Source organism: Cnephaeus nilssonii (genome assembly GCF_951640355.1).
Source record: "Cnephaeus nilssonii genome assembly, chromosome: 6".
Classification (NCBI taxonomy): domain Eukaryota; kingdom Metazoa; phylum Chordata; class Mammalia; order Chiroptera; family Vespertilionidae; genus Cnephaeus; species Cnephaeus nilssonii.
The window spans coordinates 64,483,600-64,509,623 of NC_137077.1; the positions used below are offsets into that span (position 1 = coordinate 64,483,600).

At 38.4% G+C, this 26,024-nt stretch overlaps 1 protein-coding gene across 1 annotated transcript in view; it reads left to right on the forward strand.

The window, feature by feature from the left end:
* YEATS4 (YEATS domain containing 4) overlaps positions 1 to 24,312 on the forward strand; it is a 28,115-nt gene extending 3,803 nt beyond the window's left edge. Inside the window, exons 2-7 of the mRNA XM_079775016.1 lie at positions 1,245 to 1,364; positions 4,815 to 4,881; positions 4,985 to 5,079; positions 13,408 to 13,500; positions 13,587 to 13,674; positions 23,903 to 24,312. Of these exons, the coding sequence (XP_079631142.1) occupies positions 1,245 to 1,364; positions 4,815 to 4,881; positions 4,985 to 5,079; positions 13,408 to 13,500; positions 13,587 to 13,674; positions 23,903 to 24,072 (633 nt within the window). The 3' untranslated portion in view covers positions 24,073 to 24,312. The remainder of the gene's footprint in view (positions 1 to 1,244; positions 1,365 to 4,814; positions 4,882 to 4,984; positions 5,080 to 13,407; positions 13,501 to 13,586; positions 13,675 to 23,902) is intronic.
* Positions 24,313 to 26,024: the final 1,712 nt, after the last annotated feature.

The window sequence follows — 26,024 nt, forward strand, 5'->3', positions numbered from 1 at the left end:
AATCGAACCCTGACCTTCTGCTCCATAGGTCGATGCTCAAACACTGAGCCACATGGGCAGGGCTAAAATAGACATTTTCAATGTAGGGACATTGTAATTAATCTGGTGTTTAGTTATTTGTATTAATATGAAATGAGGATAATTGTCTAAAATTGATTTATTGAGAGAAATGATGTTATAAGCAAACTAGTTTTTTTATTTTAATTTTTCAATTACAGGTGACACACAATATTATATTAGTTTCAGGTGTACAACATAGTGATTAGACATTTATATAACTTACAAAGTGATCACCCTTATATATCTAATAACCATCTGACACCATACATAGTACAGTACTGTTGACTATATTCCCTATGCAGTACTTTACATCCCTATGACTATTTCGTTACTACCAATTTGTACTTAATTCCTTCACCTTTTTCACACCCCCGCCATCCCCCTCCAATCTGGCAACCATCAAAGTATTCTCTGTATCTATGAGTTTGTTTCTGTTTTGTTTGTTCCTTTATTGCACACATAGGTGAAATTATATGGTATTTGTCTGTCTCTGTCTGACGGATTTCACTTAGCATAATACCCTCTAGGGTCCATCCATGTTGTTGCAAATGGTAAGTTTTCATTCTTTTTTATGGCTGAGTAATATTCCATTGTATATATGTACCACTTCTTTATCCATTCATCTATTGATGGACACTTAGGTTGCTTCCATATCATGGCTATTTTAAATAGTGCTGCAAAGAACATATGTCTTTTTGAATTAGTGTTTTGGATTTCTTCAAATAAATACCCCAAAATGGAATTGCTGAGTCCTTCTTTGTCTCTTGTTATAACCTTTGTTTTAAAGGTAGGTGGGTGGGAAGAGATCAACCAAAGAACTTGTATGCATATATGCATAACCCATGGACACAGACAATAAGGTGGTGAAGGACTGGGGCGGGGGGCGGGGTGGGCTAGAAGGGGACAATGGAGGAAAAAGGGACATATGTAATACTTTCAACAGTAAAGATTCAATTAAAATAAAATAAAGTCTATTTTGTTTGGTATAAGTATTGCAACCCCAGCTTTTTTTGTTTCCATTTTCTTGAAGTGTCTTTTTCCATCCCTTTACTTTCAGTCGGTATCTTTCCATCTGAAGTGAGTCTCTTATATGCCTGCCATTTCTTAAAACAAACTTTCAGAACTCTTCTATTTATTTGGATAATGATACAATATTAATTAGTGTTTACGTTTTTTTCTTTCAGGGGGTTACTATCGTTAAACCAATAGTTTATGGCAATGTTGCTCGATATTTTGGAAAGAAAAGAGAAGAGGATGGGCATACCCATCAGTGGACAGTATATGTAAAACCATATAGAAATGAGGTAAGTACTTCTTTCCTATAACTTTTTTGAAGCTACAGTTTGTTTTGCTTGAAAATAAATTGTAATATTATAGTGACTCTCTGATTATAAAATTGGTCCTTTTTAGAAAAGTTACCCACCCCAAAAGTCGAAAGAATAAAGTGAGAGCTGTCATTTTCATATAATTGTTCAGTAGAAAAAAAAAATTTTTTAAGTATATATTTTTATTGATTTCAGAGAGGAAGGGAGAGGGAGAGAGATAGAAACATCCATGATAAGAGAGAACCATGGATCGGCTGCCTCCTGCACAACCCCCACTGGGGATCGAGCCTGTGACCTCCTGGTTCATAGGTCTATGCTCAACCACTGAGCCATGCCTGCCGGGCTCAGTAGAAATTTTCCAAAAATGTTTTCTAATTAAAATTAAATTACACTAACAAGAAATGTGCTATATACACAGCACATCTTCCATTCACCATGTCTCAAGTTAGCCTAGTATTTAATCAGATGTTTCAAGAATAGTAGTTAATTTTTAAGTGATAATTTGGTTGGTAATAAGACCATCAGAGGAGATAAAAGACATAACTGCTATATAATCTGGCTGCTGGTAATTTTGTTTTGTTGCTGAATCTCTAATGCCTGGAATGCAGCCAGTCCATAGTAGGTATTCAACAGATATTTATTAAGTGAATAAACTGTTCCTCTATTTAAATCCTTCAAAGTCCACACAAAAGAATGGGAACAACTCAGATGTCTTGAATAAATAAAATATGGCATATCCATGCAATGGAATGTCATTAGGCAGTAAAAAAAAAAAAAAAAAATATTGGTACATGCTGCTACCACATGGAGAAATTGAGAAACATTATGGTAAGAGAAAGAGGCCAGACACAAAGGCCACATATTCTATGATATCATTTTTATAAAATGTCCAGAATAGGCAAATCCAGACACAGAAAATAGATTAGTGGTTGCCAGTGGGTGGGGGGAAGATGGACTTAGGAATGAGTGCTAATGGTATGGGGTTTCTTTTTATATGATAAAAATATTCTAAAATTGAATATAGTGATGGTTGTACAACTCTGTGAATATGCTAAAAAAAACCACTGAATGTTACATTTTAAGTGGGTGAATTATGTGTTGTGTGAATATCTCAATAAAGCTATTATTAAAAAAAACACCTTCGCCCTAACCGGTTTGGCTCAATGGATAGAGCATCAGCCAGCGGACTCAAGGGTCCCAGGTTCGATTCCAGTCAAGGGCATGTACCTTGGTTGCGGGCACATAACCAGTGGGGAGTGTGCTACCTTGGTTGCGGGCACATAACCAGTGGGGAGTGTGCAGGAGGCAGCTGATTGATATTTCTCTCTCATCGATGTTTCTAACTCTCTATTCCTCTCCCTTTCTCCCTGTAAAAAAATCAATAAAATATATTTTAAAAAAACACCTTCAATGACTACCAATTACCCTCATAAAGTTAAAACTATCTTATTTTAGAAGGCTTGCTGTGGTCTTTCCTTATCCTATCTCTGCAGCATTATACCTTGTCTATATTTGCTTCTTTATTTCCTTATACCCTACATTCTACTAATACTAAATTCCAGTTTCTCAAAGGAGGACTCTTAAACCCCTTCCTTCCTTCCTCCCTCCCTTCTTCCCTCCCTTCCTCCCTCCCTCCCTATTTTTACTATTCCCTTAGTCTTAGTTCAAGTGTATTTTCTTAAGAACTACTTTCTTGACCTCCAAAAACTGTTACGTTAGGTGCCTCTCCTGTGGTGTTATACCTCATGCCCTCAGGAACACAGATTACACTGAAATGCTGATTTCCTTTTCTGGCGCCTACTTCATAGACAGATCCTAAGGGCAAGACCCTATTACCATTTTGGCATCTGGTACCCAATGTTAGTAGTCACTTATACTTGTAGAATAAAAATGAATGAAACTATTTCTAAAACAGTCTTCAAAGATACTTAGGAAAATCTGCCTCAGAAAAAAATGTTCATACAGATGATGTGTTGAAGAATTGTGCACCTAAAACCTGTGTAATTTTGTTAACCAGTGTCACTCCAATAAATTCAATAAAAAGGGGGGAAATGTTCACAATATTATATTAAGTAATGAAAGCAGATATTAATATATCATTATAGTATGATTCCAATTTAAAAATATTGGATGCAAGGTAATAAGCACAAAAAAATTCCTGAAAGAAAAAAAATTAATAAACATTTTTATTATTTGGCTTATTCTGTTTTGCATTTTTCTATAATGAGGTATGTTTGAAAAAGACGTTAACTAGGAGAATCCCTTTTATGTGTCAGAACTAAGGAATATGCTCTTGTGCTTCAAAATAAAATTCAGAAAAGGAGGAGTTTATATCCAACAGTTTTAGCTGCTAAATTGAGATGACCTTAGTTTTATATGATATAATTTTGTTCTTTGAAGTTGCTTAGTTTTTAAATTTGCTTTGGATAATATAGTTATTATAAAAGTATTGGAAGTGTACTATTGTTTTTCTGGAAATATTTTGATTTAGAGTATTTTCTATAGATAAATATAAAAAAACTATTTGCAAAATAAGTGAATTGATATGTATATTCCTATCTTCTTCTATACTAATAAAAGGGTAATATGCTAATTAGACCAGGAGACCTTCCAGATGTCCTTCTGGACAAAGCCATGGTGGCGGGGCCGAGGCAGAGGCAGTTAGGGGCGATCAGGCCAGGAGGGGAGGGCAGTTGGGGGTGATCAGGCTGGCGGGGAGGGGGGTGGAGTTGGGGGTGAGCAGGCTGACAGTGGGGGGGCAGTTGGAGACGATCAGGCCAGCAAGGGGAAGGCAGTTGGGGGCAAGCAAGCTGGCAGGGGGGGCAGTTGGGGGCGAGCTGGCCAACGGGGGGGGGGGCAGTTGGGAGCGAGCAGGCTGGCAGAGGAGGGCAGTTGGGGGTGAACAGGCCGGCAAGGGGGGGCAGTTGGGGGACAAAGGCCAGCGGGGGAGGGGGCAATTGGGGGTGAGCAGGCCAGCAGGCAGAGTGGTTAGGGACGATCAGGCAGGCAGGCAAGTGAGCAGTTAAGAGCCAGCAGTCCCAGATTGCGAGAGGGATGTGTGACTGCCGGTTTAGGCCCGATCCTAAACCGGCAGTCGGACATCCCCTGAGGGGTCCCAGATTGGAGAGGAGTGCAGGCCAAGCTGAGGGACACCTTCCCCCCACAACCCCCCCTCGGTGCATGAATTTCATGCACCGGGCCACTAGTGTATTATGAATTATGAGAGAATTCACTGGCTTCCTTGTTTAAAATAAAAAACCAAATCTTCTAGGTATAATTCATGTTTTTTGTGGGTTTTTTAAAGAAAATTAGATTCTATAATATTTGAGGGGAAATGTATTTTATAAAATTAGGTACATATGCTTAGTTTATTTCCCTCCTAGTTTTTATATGTAGATGGTAGAACTAATTAATTCCTCTGTATTTTAGGATATGTCAGCATATGTGAAGAAAATTCAATTTAAGTTACATGAAAGCTATGGCAATCCTTTAAGAGGTAGAGTATAGTTTTTTCATTTATAAAATACAAATTTAAAAAGAGCTAGGAAACTACATCAGTAATTTACAATTATAATTGTTTTATTTTTTCTCTTCTTCAGTTGTTACTAAGCCTCCATATGAAATTACTGAAACAGGATGGGGTGAATTCGAAATAATCATCAAAATATTTTTTATTGATCCTAATGAAAGACCTGTGAGTAATGGTAATCTTTGTAAATTTAAAACAGATTTTTTTTTTTTTAGTAATTGTGAAAATGTAACAATACTTAATGAAGAACATACTATGTGTTGACATTTTTATTCAGACTTACTTTATGTACACTTATCGTATGGTGTATTTTTTTAAAATATGTTTTTATTTGTTTTAGAGAGAGAGAAAGAGAAATATTGATCGACTGTCTCCTGCCTACTGGGGATCAAGCCCGAAACCTGGGCATGTGCCACAACAGGCAATCAAACCAGCAACCTTTTGGTGCATGGACAACACTCAAGCAGGGCTGGCATGGTGTATCTTGCCATGAGTTAAGGTTTTTTATTTTAAGTGATGTGCCTTCCAAGGCTTTTTCAATATAGGAAGAAGGAATACGATGTGAACATTTATTGGAAAGAAATCATGAAAATTATATGATTACTATAGCAAAAATTTTATTTTTTTAATTTACAGATTTAGAGAGAGGAATGGGGAAAGAGAAAGAGAAAAAAACAAACATCAATTTGTTGTTCCACTTATTGATGCATTCGTTGGTTACTTCTTACATATGCTCTGACCAGGCAGGGATCAAACCTGCCACCTTGGTGTATTGGGACAATGCTCCAAACAACTGAGCTACTCGTCCAGGGCTACCACAGCAAAAATTTTAAATTCATTAATATCATTTGGTTATTAGTAATAAACAAGTTGAGTTCATATGCTATGAAATGGGAGTATTCAGTTTTTTATAGTTAAAAGCCTTAGAAATAGTCTTGTTGCTTTTTCAAAGCAAAAGGTACTAGCAGCTTTACTTGTGAATCCTTATTGATAACCAACTTTTTCATTTTATAGTCTCTTCTTATAAGATTGTTGCTTGATAATACAAAAAGTCCCTCAAACCTTTCACTTTGATACCTCAGCAACTTTGTGAAGTTGGTGATATCTTCATTTTAGATATGAGAATACTAAGGCTCAGAGATCAAGTCACAGACTCAAAAATACAGTTAGTTGTGGCAAAGCTAGTTTTGAACCCAAGTATTGGGTTTAGACCACACACTCTTTCCGTTACTCTTTCTTTCTAAAAAACCACTAAGCCTCCTTTTATTGATTGATTGATTGCTTTTTTGGAGAGAGAGGGAGGGAGAGAGAGAGAGAGACAGAAACATCGATTCGTTCCACTTATGCATTCATTGGTTGATTCTTGTATGTGTCTTGACTGGGGATCGAACCCACAACCTTGGCGTAAGCCTGTTTTATTTTTAAATCTAGAAGGCCACAACTCAGTTATGGTTCTCTCATTTCACATTTGTGTGGCTGGTGGTTAATTTATTTCAGGGCTTTAACAGTTCTCACCACTAATTTTCATCTTGATAAATTTAAGCTCATTCCTTTGGCACCAAATCTTTAGACTTTCATTATCAGATTAAATTTTTAAAACTATATGTGGTTTTGCCCTAACCGGTTTGGCTCAGTGGATAGTCGGCCTGCGGACTGAAGGGTCCCAGGTTCGATTCTGGTCAAGGGCATGTACCTTGGTTGCAGGCACATCCTCAGTAGGGGGTGTGGAGGAGGCAGCTGATGGATGTTTCTCTCTCATTGATGTTTCTAACTCTCTATCCCTCTCCCTTCCTCTCTGTAAAAAAAAATCAATAAAATATATTTAAAAAAAAGAAGAATATACACTTAAAATTTTAAAATAAAATAAAATAAAATAAAAAAGAAATAAATAAAACTATATGTGGTTTTAAAGGAGTTGAGTATCACCTGGGCCAGGGGCTCAGAGGATTGGTTCTTAACCGACTATATCAGAAGTACCTGAGGCGTTTTTTAAAATTTCAAATAGGCCCAATCCCCTGGAGAGTCTGACTCAGTAGTTTGGATAGGGGCCAGCACCCCAGGTGATTTTGATGCAAGGTAAGATTTAGAACCCATTGGCAGAAGCCATACTCTTCCTAGGTAGGAATTATTCATGCTATCTCTGAAATAAGAATCTCCTTTGGATTTGCTAACTTCAGTATGGAGAATATTGACTTCTGTCATAAGTGAAACATTCTGTTCAGGTTTGGGGTAGTTCTAGTTTTTTGGTTTTGCTTTTTGTTTTAAAGATATTTTTATTGATTTCAGAGAGGAATGAAGAGGGAGAGAGAGATAGAAACATCAATGATGAGAGAGAATCATTCATTGGCTTCCTCCTGTACACCTCCACTGGGAATCGAGCCCGAAACCCAGGCATGTACCCTGACTGGGAATCGAACCATGACCTCCTGGTTCGTAGGTCAAAGCTCAACCACTGAGCCATGCCTGCTGGGCATGGTGTGGGGTGGTTCTAGTTTTAAGAAAGCTCTACTTTATTTTAAGCTTCCTTGAACTTTTTATTGATAATTATTCATACATTAGTTTTCTTTTTTCCTGTATAAACATCTATGGCTCATTTAAATATTCTTCATGTGATAAGGTTTCCAGGTCTACCATTTTTGTTTTCTTTCTAGAGTACTCTCACAACTATTCTATATGGCAAGATATTATTAAATATTCATTATTTGCAAAATATTATTCAAATATCTTGATACAAAGATGAAGCACTGCTTTTGTCCTTAATCAAAATAGTCTTTTAAGTCCTGGCCAGTTTGGTTCAGTGGGTAGAGTGTTGGCCTGTGGACTGAAGGGTCCCGGGTTCGATTCCAGTCAAGGGCACGTACCTCAGTTGCAGGTTCAGTCCTTGGCCCTGGTTGGGGCACATGTGGGAGACAACCAATTGATGTGTCTCTCTCACATTGATGTTTCTCTCTTTGTCTCTCCTTCTCCCTTCCACATTCTCTAAAAATCAATGGAAAAATATCCTCAGATGAGAATTAACAAACAAATAAGTAAATAGTCTATTAAAGAGACTAGAGCACAAAATTTAGCAGATATTGAGAGAGATAAGAAGTCAGTAGTGTTACTAGAGCAGAAGCTCTTTTTAACTTTGTAAGATTGCTTTGAATTCATTTTTATTTTGAGAATGTGTGGCCTTACCTATCTCTTCATCTGTTGTCCCCTCCTATCCCAATTGGAAAATACATCTCTGAAAGAAATCTTTATATCATATAATTTTATTATGAGCTGGCTCTTAAAGTCCACTCTTGGAAAAGTAAAGTAATATGTTCGTTTGTACTTCCGCAGTGATTAATTTTTTAAATAAGTTTCCATATAGATCTACATAGGCCTGAATTTTAAAAATATATATTTTTTACTTTTTAAAGAGAGAGGAAGGGAAAGAAAGAGAAACATTGATTGGCTGCCTCCTGCATGCCCCCTACTAGGAATGGAGCCCCAAATCTGGGCATGTGCCCTGACCAAGAATTAAACCAGCAACCTTTCGGTGCCCAACCAGCTGAGCCACCCAGCCAGGGCGAGGCCTAAATTTTAGTCCCCAAAAACCATTGTAGTATTATTTTAGTATAATGAAACCATTATACTTTTTCAATAGTTGGTTCTTACAGAAAATGTCATATGAGGGTTTATTTAAAATATAAAAGACACTGGTAACTTGTGATTTATTTCTGTTATCCATTAACCTATTATAGGACAAGCCATTGCTAAAGGAATGGTTGTTTCTAAAAGCAAATGCTAAAATTGTTGCCCTGGCCGGTGTGGCTCAGTGGTAGAGCATCGGCCTGTGCACCAAAGGGTCGAGGGGTCAATTCCTGGTCAAGGACATGTATCTGGGTTACAGGTTTGATCCCTGACCCTGATTAAGCAACCAGTTGATGTGTCTCTTTCACATCAATGTCTGTCTGTCTGTCTGTCTGTCTGTCTGTCTGTCTGTCTCTCTCTCTCTCTCTCTCTCTCTCTCTCTCTCCCCCCCCCCCCATCCTTCCTTCCCTCCCTCCCTCTTCCTCCTCCCTCCCACCCTTCCACTCTCTCTGAAAACCAGTGGAGAAAATATCCTCGGGTGAGGATTAACAAAACAAAACAAAAGCTAAATTGTGTTTTATGTCTAGAAATACATCTGTAGCAAGTACAGGTGTTTTCATTGCTCTAAGAATCACCAAACATAGCTCAAAAAGTCTTTTGTACTAATTTCTTATGGCTGTCATAACAAAGTACCACAAACTGAGTGGCTAAACAACAGAAATTTATTCTCACAACTCTGGAAGCTAGAAGTTCAAAATCCAGGTGTTGACCCTGCCTCTCTCCAGAAGAGGATCCTTTCTTGCCACTCCTAGTTTCTGGTAGCCCCAGGATCCTTAGCTTGTGGCAGCATAACTTCATCTCTGTCTTCATTGTCACATGGCCTTTCTCAGTGTCTCTTCTTATGAGGACACTAGTCATATTGGATTTGGGCACACCCTAAACAATTTATCTTAATTTGATTACATCTGCAAAAACCTTACTTCCAGGTAAGGTCACATTCACAGGGCCTAAGGATTAGGACTTCATCATATCCTTTTAGGGGGAAACAGTTCAACTCATAACACCTTTTTTTTTTTTTTAATCTTTATTGTTCAGATTATTACAGTTGTTCCTCTTTTTTCCCCCCTTAGCTCCCCTCCACCCGGTTCCCACCCCACCCCATGCCCTTACCCGCCCCCCACTGTCCTCATCCATAGATGCATGATTTTGGTCCAGTCTCTTCCTGCACCCCCCTTACCCCTTTCCCCCTGAGAATTGTCAGTCCACTCCCTTTCTATGCCCCTGATTCTATTATATTCACCAGATTATTCTGTTCCTCAGATTTTTTATTCACTTGATTTTTTAAAAAATTTTTATTTTTTTTAAAATATATTTTATTGATTTTTCACAGAGAGGAAGGGAGAGGGATAGAGAGCTAGAAACATCGATGAGAGAGAGACATCGACTAGCTGCCTCCTGCACACCCCCCACCGGGGGATGTGCCCGCAACCAATGTACATGCCCTTGACCAGAATCGAACCTGGGACCCTCCAGTCCGCAGACCGACGCTCTATCCACTGAGCTAAACCGGTTTCGGCTTTTCACTTGATTTTTAGATTCACTTGTTGATAGATATGTGTTTGTTGTTCATAATTTTTATCTTTACCTTTTTCTTCTTCTTCCTCTTCTTAAAGAATACCTTTCAGCATTTCATATAATACTGGTTTGGTGGTGATGAACTCCTTTAGCTTTTTCTTATCTGTGAAGCTCTTTATCTGACCTTCAATTCTGAATGATAACTTTGCTGGGTAAAGTAATCTTGGTTGTAGGTTCTTGCTATTCATCACTTTGAATATTTCTTGCCACTCCCTTCTGGCCTGATAGTTTCTGTTGAGAAATCAGCTGACAGTTTATGGGTGCTCCCTTGTAGGTAACTAACTGTTTTTCTCTTGCTGCTTTTAATATTCTCTCTTTGTCTTTTGCTCTTGGCATTTTAATTATGATGTGTCTTGGTGTGGTCCTCTTTGGATTCCTTTTGTTTGGGGTTCTGTGCGCTTCCTGGACTTGTAGTCTATTTCTTTCACCAGGTGGGGGAAGTTTTCTGTCATTATTTCTTCAAATAGGTTTTCAGTATCTTGCTCTCTCTCTTCTTCTGGCATCCCCATAATTCGGATGTTGGTGCGCTTGAAGTTGTCCCAGAGGCTCTTTACACTATCTTCATATTTTTGGATTCTTTTTTCTTTTCCAGTTGTGTGTTTTTTGCTTCTTTGTATTTCAAATCTTTGACTTGATTCTTGCGATCCTCTAGTCTACTGTTGGATGTCTGTATATTATTTTTTATTTCAGTTAGTGTATGCTTAATTTCTAGTTGGTCCTTTTCCATATCCTTGAAGGTCTCACTAAATTTATTGGCCTTTTCTAGAAAATTCTTGAAAAACCTTATAACCGTGGTTTTGAACTCTATATTCAGTAGTTTGCTTTCCTCCATTTCTTTCATTTGTGACCTGTTTCTTTGTCTCCGCATTTTGGCTGCTTCCCTGAGTTGATAGAATGGCTTTGTGTGCTAGGTGTCCTATAGGGCCCAGTGGCTCTGCCTCCCCAATTACCTGAGGTGGACACTCTTGGTGCACCCCTTTGTGGGCTGTGTGCACAGTCTTGTTGTAGTGAAGCCTTGATTGTTGTTGGTATCACTGGGAGGAATTGACCTCCAGGCCAATTGGCTGTGAGGATCAGCTGTGTCTATGATGGGAGAACTTCTGTGCTGGAGACACCCTTATGGGGCAAGACTTGCTTCAGTGGGGCTTTGGTGCTCACTGAGTCTGCCCCCTGAGTGTGTCCCTTATGGATCTGAGGAGTTGTAATCTGGATGGTCCTACTCTGACCCCTGGGTACACTGGCTCTTGGGTCTCCAAGGAGGTGTTAATTTAGCCTCTGCCTGAGGCCACCCAGCAGGAGCTACAGAGAGATCTGCAGATTCCTCTTCTTTGTTTGGGTTTTGGAGGTGCCCAGATGAGGCCCAGCTGTGACACAATGCAAGCTGCTGTGGGGCCTTGGGCCTTCTTTTGGATTTTCTGGGTCTCTCTGACTCAGCTGCAGTTTGTTAGTTAAGTTTAGATTTCAAAGGACCAGGCCATTCCTATGCAAAAGCCTCTGTGCATAGCTTGGGTGGGGCAGGGTCTCAGGGAATCCACAGGGCGGAGCAAACAGCAATGGCTGATCCTCAGCCCTGCCCTAAGAAGCCCCCTGGGTCTTAGTGTCCCACCGTAATCTCTGCAAGCACCTCTGAGAGAAAGCCGCCCTCGAGTTCTGCCCACTGCCAGACAGTCCAGTTTCTCCCTGTATGAGTCTGTGTCCCCAGAGTCTCGCCCGGAACTGGAGTTCAGAGCAGTCGGGAGCTTGTGTCTCCCTGTGGATTTAAAAAGCCAGCCACGTCCTCAGTTGCCAGCCCTCTCCATGCACGCGCCTCCGTACCTCTGCACTTTACTTCCACAGCTCCTCTGAGTCTCATTGTGCTTTTCTCTTCCCTTCTAGTTGTAGAATTTCCACTTAGCCAGCCTTCCCGTGGTTCTGGGTGATGTTTTTTTTTTGTCTTTTAGTTGTAGTTTTGAAGTGGTTGTGCGAGGCAGCAAGTTCAGTTGTTTCCCTATGCCGCCATCTTGCTTTCTTCCCAACTCATATCATCTTGTTTTCTCCCATATCTGGCTTCTTGCCCAGGAAAACCATAGTTACTGTTTTCTATTTCTCTAGAAATTACTCCCATGGATCTCATATAGTTTGAATTTTTCTATTTAGATAGTGCCTGTCAACTACTAATGAGGACAGATGATCCTTTTTCCTCATTTTTTCAGGTTTCTTTTTTCACTTTGCTGGAGGAATTTCTTCAGAAAGGATGCCTGAAAAATAAACTTTCAGAGCCATATATTTATTTTTACTTCATACTGTTTGGATGAAAAATCTAGGTTCCACAGGAAGATATGCTCTCTTGTCCATGCGTGAAGGGAGACAGGAGAAGGATTAACAGGCCCAGCCACCCCCAGCATTCTTGATTTCTCCACCTGCCAACTTTGAGCTCTGAACCTCTCTGGGGCTCCTCTGGAAGTCTGGCTCCCACCTGTGATACAGTTCTCTTCCTGATGTTTTCAGGTTGTGGACTTCCCTGTTGTGGAATATCCATCCCTGTAGTCACATGCTCTTGTCTATTCCAGAAAGTTGTCAAGTTATCTGCTTGGAATATGGCTTGTGATTGTTGCATGGTTACTTATAATGATTTTTGCTAAGTTTTGGAAAATTCTCTGAGGCCTCTGAATTGGTTTCTCCAACTTCAACATGAACTCTGATATTTTGCCAGCTGGGTTTTATTTTGCTAAAGTAATCACACATTGTTCTACAAAACTTTCCCTTTGATGTCTTACTACACTGTGTTTTTTTTTAAGTATTTTGAAAACATGTTATACCAAAGTGAATTACCACTGACTTTGTTACTTATGTAATAATCTTATAGATCATCAAAGAAATTATCTTACCCTCACTAAGCATTTTAGTATGTCATTCCTTTTGAAAGTATCAAATCTTTTTTCCCATAGCAAATTTGTAAACTTTAATCTTCACAGAACAACTGTCATAATCTAATTTCACTTGTGTTAATAAAAGAATTTATGTGTTAGTGATTTTCCAGTTTAATTTCCAGAGCTGTATCTTATGCTATTTTTATATACTCTCTAGAAATGCTTTGTAAGAATCTTTACTTACCATCTTCAGAATGTTCATGTTTAGATGTGGATGATGGTAATACCTAATAGGAAAAAAAAGTACAGAGAGTTTTGAGTGATTTGCCACAGTAAGTTGAGACAAAATCCTGAAGTTGATGTATTTACTAATTCAGTTACAGAAATGACAGTATTTCACAATGATGAAGGTAACCATTGCACAGATGTGATGTCTGTTTTTATTTCACAGGTAACCCTGTATCATTTGTTAAAGCTGTTCCAATCAGATACCAATGCAATGCTAGGGAAAAAGACAGTGGTTTCAGAGTTCTATGATGAAATGGTAAGATTTTATAATGAGAGTTTTAAAAGCATTTTAAATTGTAGAACTTTGAAGTTATTGGGCCTTTTCTCACTTTATCTCATTAGATATTTCAAGACCCAACAGCAATGATGCAACAATTATTAACAACATCTCGTCAGCTAACATTAGGAGCCTACAAGCATGAAACAGAATGTAAGTGCCATGAGTTTATAATTAATCCTGAAAAATAGTGTTATGTAATGGTGAAAGGATCATTTGATTAGTAACTTTTAAATTCTTTTCTTAATGCTATATATAGATAAAATGTTCAGAAGTTAAAAATTAAGTATTACTATAGAACATGTAAGAAGCATATTTTAAATTGTTCCCAAAGTAGGTCTACTTTCAAAAAGATAAAAGACAGCTTCTCACAGTCTCTGAAATACTGTTTGTCTTTTATTCCCTAATTACATTTAAACATAGCTTTTTATTAATCTTGCTTAACCTGCTACTCAGTCATTTTCTCCCATCCAAGTACTAACCAGGCCCGACCCTGCTTAGCTTCCGAGATCAGACGAGATCGGGCGCGTTCAGGGTGGTATGGCTGTAGACTACTCAGTCATTTTCTATTCATTAGTCTTTGCTAACAAAATCTGTGTGAAAAACCTTGCAAAACATAATATTACTTTTGTGATCTGTGAACTAGTTTATTATTATTATTTTTTCAACCTATGCCATTTTACAGTTTCAGATTCATACTAAGGTGGAGAGTACCAGAATGCCACACGAATAATCAATCGGTGTATATTCCCTCTAAGCTGGCTTGGCCTCCGAATACTATACACATCACTCCATGCAGCTAATCTGCCTACAATATGTATTGATTACCCATTATATGCCAGGCATTGTTCTAGGGTCTGAGGATAGAGCATTGTCCAAACCAGACAAAAAGCCCTGCCCTCATGGAGCTTGCATTCCAGTAGGAAGAGAGATTTTAAATAAATAAAACAATAATGTGTATGATAGTGAATGGGTAGCATGGAGACAAAGCACAGGGGCGGGAGCACCTTTGGTGAGAGGAGATGATGATGATTGGAGTTTTAAATATCAGGTCACAGAATGCTTCCTGAGGTTGTGGCATTTGAGTGAATACCTAAAGGAGTGAGGAAGAGAGCCTCGGAGCTGTCAGAGATAAGAATGTTATCTGTAGAGGGAGCGGCCAGGGAAAAGCCCTGAGGTAAGAGGATGCAGGGCATGTCTGAGGAACAGCAAGGAGGCCAGCATGACTAGAGGGAACAAGGGGACAAGGAGTGGCATATGGGGGTCAGAGAAGTTAATAGGGAACCAGATCATATAGAGACTTGTAACTGTGAGGACTTTATTAAAGTGAAGGATGTGTGAAGTCATTTGTGGGCTTTGAGCAGAAGAGTGAACATATAAGACTAACATTTTAAAAAGATCAATTAGCCCGTGTGGTGTGGCTCAGTGGTTGAGCATCAACCTAGGAATCAGGAAGTCACAGTTCGATTCCCAGTCAGAGCACAGGCCTGGGTGCATGCTCCATCCAGGATGGGGACGGTGCAGGAGGCAGCCAATCAGTGATTCTTTCTCATCATTGATGTTTCTATCTCTCCCTCTCCCTTCCTCTCTGAAATCAATAAAAATATATTTAAAAAGATCAACCACCCTGGTTGCTGTGTTGAGAATAGACTGTAAAGCAAACAAAGAAGCAGCAAAGAGGCTGTTCCAGTAATCTAGATATGATAGAATGGTGGGTGGTACCCGAGTGATAGCAATATAGGGTGATGAGGAGGGGTCAGATTCTGGATATATTTTGAAGATAAATACAATAGGATTTGCTGATGGTTTGAATAAAAAGATGTGAGAGAAGCCATGGCCCATGTGGCTCAGTTAGTCTTCCTGTACACCAAACAGTGGTGGGTTCGGTCCCTGGTCAGGGCATGTACGGGAGGCAACCAATCCATGTTGCTCTCTCTCCCTTCCTCTTTCTAAAAGTAATAATTAAAAAAAAAAAAAAGATGTGAGAGAATATCAACAAAGAATGATTCTAAGGTTTTATGCCCGAGGAACCAAAAAATTGTCGTAGCTTTTTACAGAGATGGGGAAATTTGAGAGGGGCAGGTTTTGGGGAAAGATTAGTTAGGAATACAGTTTTGGACATATGGATGTAGGATGCCTGTAAGACATCTAAGTGGATATGTTGAGAAGGCAATTGCACAAGTCTTGTATTCAAGGAGAGGTTGAGGCTGAAGATAAATATTTGGAAGTTAATAAATAGATGGATTTATAAATTGTGAGACCCAATGGTAGCATCAAAGGAGTGAAGATGGAAAAGAGGTCCAAGGACTGAGCCTCTTTTCAGCACTGCAACGTTTAGAAATTTAAGGAGATGATCAGCAAAGGAAATAAACAACAGTGAGTATGGAGAAAGAAAAACTAGGTGCCTGTAATGTTCTAAAGCCAAGCACAGAGAGTGTATCAAGAAATAATCATAAGCTGTGTTTAGTACTGCTGATAGGTCAAGTTAGATGCGGGCCATGAAATGGGTTATAGCCAGGTAGCGGTCCTTGAAGGCCTTAACGGGCAGTTGAAGGAGAATAGTAAGGACAGTGGATGAAAAGAGAATGAAGTTAAACTGGCGACAGGCACTGTGGACACCTCTGCCTTGGAACTTGCAGTGGGAGCAGAAGCAGGATATAGGGACGAGAAGGTAGTGTTTTCAGGGGGAAATAAACCAGTATATTTATAGGCTGAAAGGAGTGCTGCAATCCAGTAAAAGAATGGCTGGGGGATGAGAATACAGGGGAGAAGGGAGTTGCTATTGAACCATTACTGGTTTTAATAGTGTTTAGTTTGTATTTTTATGAAACTCAAGACTAGAAGTTAAAAGATCTGAATATTGATTATAATTTTCCCAGTTGGTAGTCATTTAAAGTTTAAAATCATACTCATTTAAACATTTTATGCTTCACTTTCTGCATCTTCAAATGTATTTACCTGGCCTACTTCATTATGAACATAAAACAGATATGTATATGACCACTTTGACAAGGTAAAAAAACACCTAATGTGCTATTTTAATTTGTTATTGGTTATTTGTGCTCCATAGATCTTTTCTCCTGTAGCATAAAATGTGCCAAATTGATAGAGGAAACTTCTCTTTTAAAATTCAAGTGACACATTTTTGTGTTTTCAACAAAACAAATTAAATAACTTATTTAAGTAGATACAAGTAATTAATGTGTTTTATAAAAAAGCTTTTCTATAAATATATTTTATGTGTTAAAGCTTATGCATGGAGCTATATAACCTTAGGAAGTTATACCAGTAAATTGCACGTTTTGAATTATATTCACTTTATTTTCTTAATATCAAACAGTAAGGGGAAAAAAAGATAATTTTAAAAGTGGTACTGGCACAGTTGATAAGCTTTTGAGAAGAAAACTTAATTTAGATCATTGCTTCATAGTATTTATCAAAACAGATTCCAGTTTAATTAAAAATAGTTCAATGTTTTTTTAAAGTCAGTCAACCTGTTATTTAAAAAATTAGAGAAATGGCTATCCTGTCTGGGGAAGAATTTTTAAAATTGAGATGTTAGAAGAAATTACATTAAAGGAAAGAAAAACCTGATTTTGTAAAAAATATTTAACTTCTACATTTCAAAAGGGCAAAGAAGAAAAATAATTTTGCAGAAATATGGCAAAAGATTAGTATCATAAAAACCCTAAAATGGACAAATGAAATACAGGGTGTCCCAAAAAAATGTACTTGTGCACCAGTGGGGTCCCTTGGCCTGGCCTGCGGGATCGGGATAAAACCCGCTTTCCGACATCCCCCGGGGGTTCCAGATTGCAAGAGGGTGCAGGCCAGGCCAAGTGCACAAATGGGGCTGGGGAGGGACGTGGGAGGTTGGCCAGCCGGGGAGGGACCGTGGAAGGGCTCCAGAGCGTGTCTGACCCATCTCAGTCCCGATCCACCGGACCCCAGCAGCAAGCTAACCTACTTGTTGGAGTGTCTGCCCCCTGGTGGTCAGTGCACCTCATAGCGACTGGTCGACCAGTGGACTGTCTGCCCCCTGGTGGTCAGTGCATATCATAGCAAGGGGTTGAGTGGCCTTAGCATATCATTAGCATATTATGCTTTGATTGAACAGCCAACTGAACTACCGGACACTTAGCATATTAGACTTTTTAAAAATATATGTTATTGATATTTTTACAGAGAGGAAGGGATAGAGAGTTAGAAACATTGATGAGAGAGAAACATCAATTCAGCTGCCTCCTGCACACTCCCTACTGGGGATGTGCCCACAACCAAGGTACATGCCCTTGACCGGAATCGAACCTGGGACCCTTCAGTCCGCAGGCCGATGCTCTAGCCACTGAGCCAAACCAGTCAGGACTCATCAGTGATGTTTCTATCTCTCTCTCCCTCTCCCTTCATCTCTGAAATCAATAAAAATATATTAAAAATAAAATGAAAAGATAAATTTTAAAAAAATGCAAACCAAACAATAATGGGTGATCATATGTGTATCAAATCAGCAACAGGAATCTTTAATAGTGAGGATGTGTTGAGCTCTACATTCTCATAAATTGTTTGTGTGGGTACAAATTGCTTTAGCCTCTTAGGAAAGCAATTTAGGAATGTTAATCAAAGACCTAAAAAGATATGTACACTCTTACCAATTTGAGGGCATTATACTCAATATTTGGTAATAGTAAGATAGCAGATTTATTGAGTGCTTACTATTTGTTTTTGTTTTTATGGTTTGTTTGTTTTCTTTAAAATATATTTTATTGATTTTTTACAGAGAGGAAGGGAGAGGGAGAGAGAGTTAGAAACATCGATGAGAAAGAAACCTTGATCAGCTGCCTCCTGCACACACCCCACTGGGGATGTGCCTGCAACCCAGGTACATGCCCTTGACCGGAATCAAACCCGGGACCCTTCAGTCTGCAGGCCAATGCTCTATCCACTGAGCCAAACCAGTTAGGGCTGTTTTTATGGTTTTTTAAAAATATATATTTTTATTTATTTTAGAGAGGAAGGGCAGGGAAAGAGAGCTAGAAACATCAATGATGAGAAAGAATCATTGATTGGTTGTCTCCTGCACACCCCCTACTGGGATCAGACCAGCAACCTGGGCATGTGCCCTTGACCAGAATTGAACCTGGGACCCTTCAATCCGCATGCTGACACTCTATCTGCTGAGCCAAACTGGATAGGGCTGAGTGTTTACTATTTGTACTCTTCTAAATCTGTACATGTATAAAATTTAATTCTACAATTATTTTATTAAGTACTCCATTTTATAAAAACGAACAGGTATAGGGAAGTTAAGTTACTTGCCCACAAATACAGCTAATTATTGGTAGAGCCAGGACTATATCCCAAGCACTACCCAGAACTTAGGCTCTAAAAACTTAGTAATATTTTTAGAGTAATATTCAGGATAGAGGTTGCTCATTATGAAACATATTAAAAGTTTATAAAGATATTTGTGCTAATAAACCCATGGAAATTTACTTAAACACTAATCTAACTTTTAAAAGTAATAGTTGCTTTTACAAGGAATAATTTAAATGAACACGTAATGAGAGCTTACTATGTACTAGACAAGCACTTAACATTTCTTAACTTATTGGATACACCGTAATAACCATAAGAGGGGGGTACTACTTTTAGTCCCACTTTATAAGTAAAGACCCTAGAGCTACAGATCAGAGCCAGGATTTTAAACCCAGAGTCTGTACTCTTAACCAATAAGCTATCGACCTCTGTGTAAAAGCCTTACAATCTGTGCTTCAAACCAGTAAGTAAGATTGGCTCTGCACAAATAATTATTCTTCTTTGGATTAATTTACTCCAGCTTGAGGCTTCATTTTGAAATTTAAAACAGAATTTTTAAAAATATAAGCATTTAGTATGTAGAAAGCAGAAAAGTGGAACAAAATGAAAGAAGTTTTAAAATGTTTTCCCCCAGGATCTCATTGCTAATTAACCTAGGCCTTCTTCCAGATATATCCTGCCCTTTGCAGTCTTAGGATTTGTCAAGAATAAAATGTAACTAAATTAGACCAATGGAATCTGTATCTATTGCGAATGCTGTCTTTCTGACAAATGAGTCAGGTCTTCCTGACTAGATTTAAGACTTACAACAATACAGGACTCCTTGTTGTTCCCAAATGTACATGTGCTGTTTCGAGGGCCTGCTGTGTCTACTTCCTCTAGTACTTCCTTTCTCATTCTCTAGAACTTCGTTCAGTTTTTACTGCTACCAAGATGCCTTCCTTCATAACCACATACCCTTCCCCCTTAGTATAAATCCAGTCTGCTTTCATGGCTCCCTATGATTATCTTACGACATTGTACTGCATTTTTCTTTCTTGTCCATCTTCTACCTCTGTACCCCAGCATCTAACAGTGTTTTTTAATTGATATGGAGAAGGAAGCAAGGGAATAAAATACTTTGCATTGTAAACAAAGACCTGTAAACAAAGTGTGAAGACTTTGTTCCAAACCATGAAAAACTATTGTGTTCATATCACAAATGACTAGTTTCTTTAATATATAAAGAGCTCCTACACCTCATAAGAAAGGCCAGTAACCAATAACCAAAAAGCTTCTGCACAGCAAAGGAAACCATCAACAAGATGAAAAGGCAACCTAGTGAATGGGAGAAAATATTTGCAAATCATGTATCTGATAGGAGGTTAATATTCAAAATATATAAATAATTCATACAACTCAAGAGTTAAAAAAGCGAACAATTTAATTAAAAAATGCACAGAAGATCTGAATAGATATTTTTCCAAAGAAGATACAGATGGCCAACAGGTACATGTAAAGGTGTTCAACGTGACTAATCATCGGGGAAATGCAAATCAAAACCACAATGAGATGATCACCTCCCAACTGTCAGAATGGCTCTTATAAAAAATGCATCAACAGCAACAAAGGGAAAGCAAACACAGGAAAAATAAGGCATCAAACAGGTGTTGGCAGGGATGTGGAGAAAAGGGAACTCTCGTGCACTGCTGGAGGGATTGTGCAGACAACAGTGGAAAAACAGTACAGAGGGTTTTCAAAATCTTAAAAATAGAACTATCATATGATCCAATAATTCTACTTCTGGGTATTTATCCAAAGAAAATGAAAACACTAATTAATACACACACACACACACACTCTGCCATGTTTATTGAAGCATTATTTATGGTACCCAAGATACGGAAACTACCTTAAGTGTCCATTGATGGATAAAGAAGATATGGTATCTATATATACACAGTGGAATACTATTTAGCCTTAAGAAATAATGAAATTTTGCCATTTGTGACAACATGGATGGGACTTGAGGGAATTATGCTAAGTGAAAAAAGACAGGGATAGACAAATACTGTATAAGATCACCTATATGTGGAATTAAAAAAAAAAAAAAACAAGTTCAAAGATACAGAGAACAGATTGGTGGTTGCCAGGAGGTGAGTGAGGGGTGGGCAAAATGGGTGAAGGGGGTCAAAAGGTACAAACCTTTTTTTTAATATATTTAAAATTTTTATTTAGTAATTTTTAGAGAGAGGGAGGAAGGGTGAGAGAGAAACATCAACTTGTTGTTCTACTTATTTATACATTCATTAGTTGATTATTATATGTGCCCTTACTGGGGAATTGAACCTGCAACCTTGGCACATCAGGATGACGCTCCAACCAACTGAGCCACACCGACCAGGACTAATTTTATTTTTTAATTACAGTTTACATTCAGTACTATTTTGTATTAGTTTCAAGTGCACAGCATAGTGGTTAGACAGTCATATACTTTACAAAGTATTCCCCTTGATGTTTCTAGTACCCACCTGGCACCAAATATAATTATTACAATATTATTGACTATACTGGTATTTATTATGTCCTGCTTTACATCTCCGTGAAGTAAAACTTATTTTAAAAATATGTTTTTATTGATTTCAGAGAGGAAGGAGAGAGAGAAATATCAATGATGAGAGAGAATCATTGATTGGCTGCCTCCTGCACGCAACCCAGGCATGTGCCTTTGACCAGAATTGAACCCCCTGGGACCCTTCAGTACGCAGGCCAATGCTCTCTATCCAGTGAGCCAAACCAGCTAGGGCAGTGGTCAGTAAACCACGGCTCGAGAGCCACATGCGGCTCTTTGGCCCCTTGAGTGTGGCTCTTCCACAAAATACCACGTGTGGACATGCATGTACAGTGCTATTGAAACTTTGTGGCCCATGCGCAGAAGTCAGTTTTCAGCCTGGGCGAGTCTATTTTGAAGAAGTGGTTCTAACGCCAAGCCACACTCAAGGGGCCAAAGAGTCAGTCGCATGTGGCTCATGAGCCACGGTTTGCCGACCACTGAGCTAGGGCCAAAACTTTTTAAAAAATAGAGGTGAAAACAATTTAGAAATAAAAGCAATAAAGCACAGAGAAAAATATGGATTGTTTGGCAATATAAATATTTATCTGTGTTACAAAATGTATCACAAAAAGAAAGTCACTAGCAATGAGCAAAATAAAATATTGCATGTTTTGAATGTGCTAAATGTCTCACATATACATAGTCTTCTTCCCTTGGTATCCTTTGGGGATTGGTTCCAGGACACCAGAGGATACGATAATCTGCTGATGCACAAGTCCCTTATATAAAACTAGAGGCTCGGGTCACGAATTCATGCACGGGTGGGGTCTGGCTGACCTGCCCCAAAGGGTGGTGGTGCTGATCAGGGGTGGGGCCGGCCAAGGAGAGGGGCCGCAGGCGGTTGGTCAGCCAGCCCCGCCCCCTGGTTCAACTCCCAGTCAAACTCCTGGTCAAGGGGACAATTTGCATATTAGCCTTTTCTTATATAGGATAGGATGGTGTATTTGCATATAACTTATGCGTATTCTCCTATATACTTTAAATCATCTCTAGATTACTTATACTACCTAATACAATGTAAATAGTTGTTGAACTGTATTGTTCAGGGAATAACAAGAAAAAAATAGTCTGCATGTTCAGTGCAGATGTGGTCATCTAGGCCTGACTGCATAGTAAACATTAGTAACAGCATAACATTTCCCCCCAGTATTTTATGTCTACAGATGCAGAACCCGTGGATAAAAAGGGCCAGCTCTATTGATTAATCCTCACAACTCCTATGAGAAATACAGTTTTAACTGTATCATACAGAAAGATGACACTGAGGGAGACCTAGAGATGTTAGCATTCAACTAATAAGGGGCCAGGGGTGTATTTGAACTCAAGTCTTTCAGATTTCAAAGGTTTTTGTGTATGTCTGTTTGTTTGTTTTTTATTGATTTCAGAGAGGAAGGGAGAGAGAGAAAGAAATAGAAACATCAGTGATGAGAGAATCATTGATATGCTGCCTCCTGCACATCCCACACCGGGGTATTGAGCCCACAACCTGGCTGTGTGCCCTGACCGGGAACCATGACCTTCTGGTTCATAGGTCGATGCTCAGCCACTGAGCCTCGCCAGCAGTGCTCAAAGGGTTTTTTGTTTCTGTTTTTCCTTCACCAAACCTTGCTTCTTCCAATTAGAGATCATTTTACACTTAAAGCATAACTATGCTTTAATGGTTATCAGCAGCAATTACCTGAAATGTCCACAAGATGGAGATGTTGGGTGAAAGTAGGCATTTCTCTTTGTAAAATAGAATGCTACACTAAGTGGAATATTTAAATAGATGAATTCTACTTTGCTTAGTGATATTTTCTTTAGTAACTTGTTATATAGACAGCTTGAATGTTTTAAATATCATTTAATGTTTTTCAGTCATAATAGTAGTTAATATGGCTTACTATGTACCGGATAGTATTCTAGATACTTTATATACATGAATTCACTTAAAATCTCCTCAAAAAAGAATATTGAGGGTTTTTTTATTGTAATATCCATTTTAGAAATGATGAAATGAGCATAGAGATGATAAATTACTCAGAGTAGTACAGCTAATTAATGGTAGAGCTGGAATTCAAACCTAGACAGTTACTGCTCTCTTTTTGGTTTATGTCAGTTTTACCTGTACATAAATGTAAGAAACTATATATTTAGTGTTCTTATTAGCTGGATGTCTTTTGGATTGTATGCCCCCTTATTTCCAGATTAACATGTATATGGAGAAAAACAAGGATATTATGTTACAAAATTATAACTATAAATTGAAATATTAGTAGTCATAATTTTACTATTAAAGAAAACATCTGAGATCCTCTCTTGGGAGTTCAGATTTTCTTACCCACCCGTCTGTTTAATGTTATATCTCTTAAGTTGCCCATATTTCATCGTGGGAACATTGACTTCAGGAAATGCCTCATATATTACTCTATGACATATTTTAGACGTGCAAGAAAGATGAAATAGTTCATTAAAAGTGTATGTTTTTCTTAGTTGCAGAACTTGAAGTGAAAACCAGAGAAAAATTAGAAGCTGCGAAGAAAAAAACAAGCTTTGAAATTGCAGAGCTTAAGGAGAGATTAAAAGCAAGTCGTGAAACTATAAATTGTTTAAAAAATGAAATCAGGAAACTCGAAGAAGATGATCAAACAAAAGAGATGTAAACAGTTCTGAAGAGAACTGGGTAGGAAACTAAATTGAAAATAAGGTGGACTTGAAAGGGGAAATGGATTACTTGTTGACCATCGGTTTCTCAGCAATAGGGTCAAAATATTTGTACTTTTCAAGCAATATTTAATGTGAAACATATGTATATAATAGATATGAATTCTGTATGGGCATTTTAACCCATTTTAGGGTAAATTCTATGATGTTAAGCACAATTAAAAACTTTTTTTATTACATTGTATAGCTTATCCTTTAGACAGGCATAAAAATTTGTTATATAATTTATACACCGTTCATACTTCCCTGGTAGTTGGAATTAGTGGTAAAATTAATGTGTATATTTAATTTCTTAAGTTCTTACCTGCCTTTATCCTGATTCCTTTTTTTTTTTTTTTTTTTTTTTTTTAGTATTACAAGTTTATTTAAGTCATAAAAAGGATTCTTGAGGTAGGAATCACCAACTTACTGTTGGAGTAGAATTTCTTTCGGGTACAAAACTATTACTAACATTTCCAACACGGTGTTTCTATGACGGCCTCGTATGAGGAGTGCTGCGTGAAGGCTGTGCTGTTGCTTCTGCAGGAGTTCGGCGCTGCCCTCTGCTCCCCTCTCGTTAGTCTCGTGTAGTTCGTTTGCCAATGACTTTCCACATTCTGTTTCTTCTAGGTAGAGTTGCCTATATTTTTCCCATTTACGGTCTTAAGAAGTTTTCATGTTAGTTCAGATTTCAGATCTTAATTCTGAGTTCAAACTGCCTTATTGAAGCATTATTATTCTCTCTTAATTGCAATAGATTTTCTTGAGCAGTTTACAGACATGCTTGTGTCTGTAAAAATAGATTGATTTGTTCTAATTTTTCTGCTACATCCTGTCTGTTCTTTCTTCAATCTTCTGTTTATACTGTTCTCCTTTACAGTATTCTACCATATTCATTTCCATGTTTTCTGAGGTTTACTGCTTCTTGTTTCCACTTCTCTTTTATATTCCTGAGTTTTTCACATTTCTTTTCAATTGCTTTCACTGATAATAACTTCTGTTGAAGTGTATTTTTTTCATCCAGACATATATATACATTTTGAAGATGCAGGTTGCACTTTTGCTGTAAGATCATCATTCTGGTAATCTCCTTTTCTAATTCACCATTTTTCTTCATTTCTTGATGCAAGCTATATTGTAGAGATAGGTTTAACTCAATATATTTCTTTAAATGTTCCTTTTCATGCTGAGAACGGTCCCGCTCCCTCTGAGCTCCAGTGCTGGGCGGCGTCATGGGGTGAACCAGGGACACACGGGGAGGAACTGGACTGTCTGACATCGGGGCAGGAATTCAGGGGTGGCTTTCTCCCAGACGGAGGTGCTCGTAGGGGTCATTGTTCCTGTTCAGCCTGACTCTTTTGTATTTGATGTGCCAGTATCCAGTAAGTACTCAATAAATGTAGTTTACTGATGCGTTTCCTGCCTCATAATGTTTCTTCCTTTCTCTGATGCACTGGAGCTCTCTCATTACAATTAATGTCTTCATAGTACTGTGATCACACATCTCTTATTGGCATCCATTGTAGTAACAGAAGCTCTTTGAAGGCAAAGATCACAGCTTAAGTATTGTTCTGCCTAACTACCCTGTAGTGTCACTTGTTTTCACGTGGAAAACTTTAATCTCTCATCTCGTTCCAAAGACACACAGGAAGCACCGGTGCATCAGCTTCACATTCACCCCTAATTCCTCTGCCTTTTCCTCAGCCTCTCCTGTTCACATCCACATGGTGAGCCCTCTACTGTGGAGTCACCTACCATGACTTGAGCATTTAGTAGTACTTAATGGTTAAGGCCATGTTGGCTGAACTATCTTCGCAACCGAGGGACAATAGATAGGAAAGTATTTTGGAAAATGTGAGGAAAACCCTTGCCAGGTAGCTCAGTTGCTTAGAACATCACCCTGATCCACCAA